Consider the following 6,994-nt stretch of genomic DNA (forward strand, 5'->3'; position numbering starts at 1 on the left):
TAAGGTCCCAGCACCACCTTGCGGCCACCCCTGGACCAGGCTGCGCCCCCAGCCGGGTCCCCCCCTGCTGAGCCCCCCATTTGCCCCCACAGGCCCGCGACTGCAAGGTGCTGGGGGACCTGGAGGGTGCCCGGCGGCATGGTGCCCGTGCCAAGGTGTTGAACATCATCTGCTCCATGCTGCTGGTCCTCATCGTGGTGGCCATCATCGTCGTCATCATCGTGATGTCCACCACCACCTGACTGCCGCGTGGCCACTGACCTGCTTGCTGCCAGCCCATGGGGTGCTTCTCCTGTCCCCTCCTCCTCCTCCTCCTCCTCCCAAAATGTCCCTGTGTCCCTGCTTTGGGCGTGTGGCACGCTGAGAAAGAGAGTGACACCCTGTCCCCTCGCTGCCTGCACCCCTGGGTGTCCCAGCACAGCCACCACATGGAAGGCGATGGGTGGGCCAGGCTGGGATGCGGGGGACAGCCCCCCTTTCTTCTTCGTTTGTGTGCCTCAGCAGGGATCTGCTGGGCTTCCCGGTGTTTAACCGAGCTGTGACGCGTGTATAGGTCGCTGTTGCCACAAATAAAGCTCGCCCTGCCAAACCCCCTCGCCTGTCGCCTTATTCACAGCGGGGAAGGAGAAGAGGGTCCTTGTGCATCTTCGGGACAGCCTCCTCCTCCCGCTGCTGCTTCCATGGCTCTCTGCCTCCATCCCCGCCATGGTGCAGAGCACTTCCAGCCCAGATCCCAGGTAAGTTTCTTCCTAAAAGTTTAGGCATGGCAGAAGAAGGAAAGAAAAAAAAAGAATCTCTGTGTTTTTCTGGCTGTACACACCCCATCCCGCTGCACAGCCCCATCTCCTCCCAATTCCAGGGAACCCCGTAGAAGTAGCTCTTCCACATTAAGTGGAAGATTAAGTTCCCATTTAATGCATCGGGTGGCCCAAACGCGCTGCGAACGAGGGGCCTTTGTGAGAGACTGAAAGAGTTAATGTCTCAAACCGGTAAAACAAATCACGGTCTGCATAGCAGTGATAAACCTTAAGCGAGAGGTCAGATAACTCAGGACACGGAGGATGTGCCGGAGGGTGCGTAGTTCCGTATCCCGATAGGCCCAGCCTGACAACGCACCATACATGGCCCAAGGTCATACAGAGTTTATTTGGGGAAGGGGCTCACGACCACCACCCCCAATGGCACCTGCACAAAGGATCGGGAGGTACATAACTCCCCGAGAGGCGGGGACTAGTATTTGGGGAAGGGGCTCACGACCACCACCCCCAATGGCACCTGCACAAAGGATCGGGAGGTACATAACTCCCCGAGAGGCGGGGACTAGATTATAGAAAGGCACAACTCCAAGGAGCCGTGCGCGCGCGCCCATCACCAGAGGATTGCCACGTCCGTCATCATCATCGTGGGATCCAAGGGTGGTGATATCTCTCTCTCCCTCTCTTTCCTTCTCTTCTTATAAATGCTTCAATAGAATTCACGCTGCCTACTATTACGCTTTCCAAGTTTAAGTTGCACGTTCCATAAATAAAGCGTTTAATTGATCGCCTGGTGTCGTTTCACCTTAGTTTAGCCCAAGGGAATCACGAAACCGCTACGACCCCCTGAGTCACCCGGTCTGGGTTGTAACAGCCTTCCCAGCGAAGACCACCTGGAGGGATTGGGCTGAAGGTATTGGTGCGAGCTGGCGCAGCGAGAGATCCTGGCACCGAGGGTCTGTCTCGTATCAGCCCCTCAGGGTGATGGTCACTTGGTTTCAAAGTCATCTCACGGCTCCATCCCAACAGCCCTCCCCGAGCGCTCAGCCTCTCCCTCCGTCGTGCTGGAGCCGTCTGTGCTCCTCATCGCAGGAGGTATGCTGGATATAAAAAGCCCGTAGGCTCGCAAAACCAAGTTTGTTTCTCCTAGCTCCCAGCCAAGCATGTCTGATAACCGCAGCCCGGGAAGGGCTGTAATTTCTCGGGTTTATATATAGAAGAGTTGAGGTCGTGCCGTAGACAAGGACTATATAAAGGGGCCACCCTGCCCTGCTCCCCCAGCCAGGCTGGTGGAGCAGGAGAGCCACGGGGTGCCCCTCTCCGTGGCCATGGACACCTCCTACCCGCGGGAGGATTACCTGCCCGCACCATCCCACAAGCGGGAGCCGTCTCCCACCGTCCTTGCCATTGGCGCCTCCCCAACGCCCCGCGACCACCTCGTCTGGTCCATCTTCAACACCATCTACATGAACTTCTGCTGTCTCGGCTTCGTGGCGCTCGCCTTCTCCGTCAAGGTACAGGCACCGAGCAGGGATGGGAGACTGAACATTTGGGGTCACCTGGGAGCCCTCCCTGTGCTGATGCCAAGGGATGGACTTCCCGAGGAGACATGGACCATCTGAAATAACTACCTGGGAGGGCTGGGGTGGGCGACAAGAGGCTGGTTGCAGGTGACACCATCGCCCAGTAAAGCCCCCACACTTTTCCTGCCACCTATTAACTAGGCTGTGAGACCCCCTAGATAACCACAGCCTCCTGCCACTGCCAGAGGACCAACTGCTTCTTCCTAGAAGGTGCTGAGGGGCCGTGCCGCCCCCGGCCCCTCCACCTGCCCTCTGGCAGGAGCAGCTCCAGCTGGACTGGACCAGGGTGGGGAGATGGGGGAAAGCGAGGGCTGGTGCCAGCGAGGCTCCGAAAGAAACAGGAGAGAAGCAGAAGGGAAAAATCCAGTGGCAAAGACAGGGGGGCCGGGGGGAGCCGGAGCGCACAGAGCCGGCGGGCAGCCTGGGATGGATGGATGGATGGATGGATGGCCACCCTCTTGGCTGGTGGGGAGCTGGCTGGCAGCGTGGCACTGCCCGGAGGGCTAAATTGCAGGCTGTGAGGGTGCCGAAGCCACGTAGCCAGGCTGGGAGGAGGCACGGGGAGGGAGCTGCGGGCAGCCCGGGCGCTGCTGCCCCATCTCTCGGCTGTTGCAGGCGCGGGACCGGAAAGTGGCCGGGGACGTGGAAGCCGCTCGGCGCTTCAGCTCCAAGGCCAGGTGCTACAACACCCTGGCCACAGCGGGGAGCGTGGTACTGCCGCTGCTGCTCGCTGCCCTGCTCATCACCGGCGTCATCCACCTCTCCAAGCTCGCCCAGGAGTCTGTCGGCTTCTTCACCTACCAGTTCAGCGGAAGCGACGATGAGGATAAGTGACTGGTGAGCGAAGGGCTTGTAGAAACTCCTCCGCATCGCTGGTGGCCCCCCCAAAAAAAGACCACTGGTCCAGCATAACCCAGCCACCACCCATCTCTGCCACCCAGGGCCACGACCACAAGCTTTCACGTCCACCAGGCAGCGCGTGGCTGGGGGGGAGGCAGCCCCACAAGCTTCTCCCACACGATTGCATCTCCCCTCACCCTCCCCTGCCTGGTCCAGCACCCCCAGCCCCACGGTGCCTGACCCCGGCTCCCAGCCACGCTTCTTGGGGCAGCTTGATTGTTTTTGTTTACCCTGGGTTTTTTAACTCCCTTTATCCTGTGTGGAGCACAGCATCCCTCCAGCCTCGGCGATTACTATTTAAATCATTAAACCATTTCACACATTGCGAGTCTTCTGCGTGCGTGTGTGTAGTGCGGGGGGGCGGTGCTAAAGGGACAGTATAAATATGACTTTTTCGCTCTGATCGTGCTCTTCACAGCCAGGAGAAGTAATAATCTCCACGACCCTTAGAGTCACCCAGCCTAAAACAGCCACAGGCCATCGGGGCCCCTCCTGCGACTGAGGAGGGGAAAGAAGCAAAGAAGTTTATTGGCCTCGTGGGGACACGCTCAAGCAGATGAGATGTCATCCCCTCCAAGGGGTGCTGAGACTTGCAAACTCATTGCAGTAAAGCAGACATCGCCCAGCAGGTCCCCAGGCAAGGACAGAGGGGATGAGTGCAGGATGCAACCCCACTGCTCTGTGCTATCCCTCCCTATTGCCCTCCCCGGGTCAGAGCCAGTTCATTTTGACAACTGGACTAAAAGGATTTTTTTTTTTTTTGGGGGGGGTGCACCCCTTTTAGTGCCACCTGGACCCTGGCCTTTATCCCCAGCCCCATCAAAATCCAAATCCAGGTGCAGCCCATAGGGCTGTTATGAGGGGCAAGGGGATGGAGGGGTCCATTTGTCCTGCCCTGCTGCCAAGAACTGCTGCTAATTAGGGGTTGGGTGACTTTTGATGAGGCCTGACAAAGAGCCAGCATAATTATAAGGCAGGGGAGTCGCTTTGCCTCCTTCCTTAAGCATTCCCACATGCTGCCTGCGGCAGGGAGCGGCTGCAGGGCTTTTTATAAACTCTGTGGGATTCAGCTGAGATTCCTGGGGTTTGTTTAGAGAGGACAGACCCCGGCAGGGCAGGGAGCATCTTTGACATCCCCTCAGCTTTGACCCATGTCTTCTCTAGCAAAGGCATGGGGCTGGGAAACGAGGCACCAAAACCACGTCCAGGAAGGGGGATGCAGGAGGGGAGGATGCTGCGAGGTGCAGAGCTGGTTCCACACCCTTCCCTTTCCTCCCTCAGAGTTTCTAGGACATGGAAAATGCCTTAAGCAAATACACAGCAGGGCTTTGCTCGCCCTGAGGCTACTTAGCTGGAGGAGGACTCTGCTCAGACCCCAGAAAAATGCTGCACTTGTCATCTGACATAATATTAATGATAACTGACACCCGGGCTTCCTATAGCCCTTCAAATGTCAAGTTAGAAGGGCTTTAACTCCAAAACTGCTTGAAAAGAGAGATGATAATGTAGATAAGGGGTTAAAAACATGATAGGGATGTTTTACGCCAAATAACTCAAAAGAAAAGAAGCTGTGCGCTGCCCAAACAGGGCTAAAATGCTTTTGGCTGTATATTTTGTGACTAATATTAGCGCCAAAACAGCGCTCCGCTCCAGCCTTACTTCTGTCCACTCCACAGTGCTGCCTGCTGCCCCACGCTGCCTTGGCAGAGTTTCTCATTAGGGGGTCAGCAGGATTTGGGGTGGTCCCGGTCACTTGGTGTATTGAAACCCCAGAGGCACGAGGATCCTCCTCTTTATGCTCACTGGCAGGCAGGAGTGACATGGCGAAGCAGCAGTGGCTGAGTCTCCACAGCCCTTTGAGCCCCCTGAGCGACGCAGGCGTCCGGGAAAAAGAGAGGACCAAGCCAGGACGTCCTGGAGGAGCTGGGAGTCAGCACACGTACGGGCTGGACTAAATACAGATTTATCAGCTAGGGGCATCCTTATAAATGCAGATGTTTAAAGCAGAAACAAGTCACAGGTGGTTAGAAAACTCATTTAAAACAGTCACTTTCAGGCTTGATTTCGTCTCCACTGCGAAGTGAGAGATGTTGAAGGCACGTGAACAGGAGTCAGGGGGCTCAGTGCCCCCCAGCATAGACAAGGATGCCCAGCATCACTCTGGGAGCTGCTGCCACACCAGCCATGGTGAGAGCTCCGAGTCCACCACCCCTCCCCGGGGCCACAAAGAAAGATGGTACACACAGTCCCATGGGGGCAAAGGGTTTATGGCACAGCCTGGGACCCCTTCCACCCCACCTTTACCTTCCCCCTCTGCCAGCTTCTGCTCTTCAACTTGTTTCTGCTGCTTTGGTGGGTAAAACCCAGATCAACCAAGGTTTAAAATGCCTTGGCGGATGACCTCTGAATCCAGCCGGCCGCCGTGGGGAAAGAGACGCTCTGCCCTACAACAAAACCCAACCTGTGTGAGATACGGGAATGGCTTCTCCCCACATCTTTGTTTTAGGCAACAGACTCGGGTGGTGACAGGGTACCTTCACACAGGGGAAACTGCTGCCCCGACTCCTCCAGCACAGCTTCCAGGGGAGATGCCGGAGGGTCCCGGGGAGACTCGGTCACTTTGATCCTGATCTCTTCTTTGGTGATGGTGAACTTCAGTTTGTTGCCGAAGTAGGAGACGCCGGTGACTTTCAACTTGTTGATGTCATCAGGAAAGGCAGGGTTGAAGCGGAGGCTGGTCTTTGTGATCCTGGAAAGGCAGGAGCAGGTCAGTGGTGGGAACAAAGGGTGGCCACAAAGCAAAGCAGCTTTATAGGGTCAGCCAGCTCCCACCTCCCCAGACAGCACAGCCTCACACATCCCAGAGGCCCCTCCCATTACTCCGTGCATCTGTGGGCAGAGCGAGTCCTTGGTGTATCCCAAGGATCTCTGGGCAAATCCCGAACACACTGATGAAGCATCTGGTGAAGAGCTACTCAGGTCATGATTTCACAGCCCAGCACCCTAAGGCATTCCTGTCCCTCTTCTAGTTCCTTGTTTGGGGTCTGTGGTTTCCATTAGGTTTGATTTTTTTTTTAACTAAAAAAAAGAGAAAAATATTTATTTTTTTAAGGCAGCTCAGTTCCCCACTCATGTTCAGAGGGTGGCTTCATCAGATGCTACGCTGGCAAAATTTCAAGAACACCCTGCTCTGAGATGGGGAGGGGAACAGGGCACAGGAATGAGCAGAGGTGGCCATGGACCCAAGCAGGAATTGCCACTGAAGTCTGGTCATATGAACCTACGGGCGCAGGCTCTGGGCCACGTGCTGGAACTGAACTCCAGCCATGTGAGGAGCTCAGGAGATGGCTGTAGCTGGGATTTTTAGGATGCAAGTTCAGCTTCAGCCAAAATACCTAGCAGCATGTATCCGTTCTCATCTGCCGTTGCTCTGAAAGCTATACGACGCTGGTGAAGAGATGGTGGGAGCTCACCTCACGCCTGGTGGAGATGCTCCTGGAAGTGCTGCTCGATTAAATCACAAGACACACCTGACTGCTAGCACTGCCCCTCTCCTCTGTAATTTGCCATCTCAACCAAGATGCATCCGCACAGCTCGGTTTTCATTTTCCCTCCAGGCTGTGACCAAAGCAGGTCAGCAAGGTGTCGTTCAGAAACCCACATCAGCTCCCACTCCCACCAGTTTGAAGGGCTTTAAACTCAGCGCCGCTATATGTGTTCCTTCACCGAAAGATTAAAAAAAAAAAAAAAAAAAAA

General features: G+C 55.9%; 3 protein-coding genes across 3 annotated transcripts in view; 2 read left to right on the plus strand and 1 right to left on the minus strand.

Moving 5' to 3' along the window:
- Nucleotides 1–242, plus strand: part of LOC103906295 (interferon-induced transmembrane protein 1) — a 3,749-nt gene extending 3,507 nt beyond the window's left edge. Inside the window, exon 3 of the mRNA XM_009288169.1 lies at nt 93–242. Coding sequence (XP_009286444.1) covers nt 93–242 — 150 coding nt within the window. The remainder of the gene's footprint in view (nt 1–92) is intronic.
- A 1,802-nt stretch (nt 243–2,044) lies between these two features.
- Nucleotides 2,045–3,218, plus strand: IFITM5 (interferon induced transmembrane protein 5). The gene is made up of 2 exons (XM_009288157.1): nt 2,045–2,269; nt 2,954–3,218. The coding sequence occupies exons 1-2, from the start codon at nt 2,084–2,086 to the stop codon at nt 3,170–3,172; spliced, it is 405 nt and encodes a 134-aa protein (XP_009286432.1). The 5' UTR covers nt 2,045–2,083; the 3' UTR covers nt 3,173–3,218.
- A 2,278-nt stretch (nt 3,219–5,496) lies between these two features.
- PGGHG (protein-glucosylgalactosylhydroxylysine glucosidase) overlaps nt 5,497–6,994 on the minus strand; it is an 11,278-nt gene continuing 9,780 nt past the window's right edge. Inside the window, exons 12-13 of the mRNA XM_009288170.2 lie at nt 5,773–5,987; nt 5,497–5,682 (exon numbers count right to left, since the gene is read on the minus strand). Of these exons, the coding sequence (XP_009286445.1) occupies nt 5,618–5,682; nt 5,773–5,987 (280 nt within the window). The 3' untranslated portion in view covers nt 5,497–5,617. The remainder of the gene's footprint in view (nt 5,683–5,772; nt 5,988–6,994) is intronic.

This window comes from Aptenodytes forsteri, unplaced genomic scaffold, assembly GCF_000699145.1.
Source record: "Aptenodytes forsteri isolate BGI_AS27 unplaced genomic scaffold, ASM69914v1 Scaffold329, whole genome shotgun sequence".
In the NCBI taxonomy this organism is placed as follows: domain Eukaryota; kingdom Metazoa; phylum Chordata; class Aves; order Sphenisciformes; family Spheniscidae; genus Aptenodytes; species Aptenodytes forsteri.

What these genes read in the sequence shown, in the direction of transcription:
- IFITM5 (XM_009288157.1), top strand. Translation starts at nt 2,084, where the DNA reads ATGGACACCTCCTACCCGCGGGAGGATTACCTGCCCGCACCATCCCAC. An exon ending in CGCTCGCCTTCTCCGTCAAG is followed by an intron (nt 2,270 to 2,953) that starts GTACAGGCACCG and finishes CGGCTGTTGCAG; the next exon opens with GCGCGGGACCGGAAAGTGGC.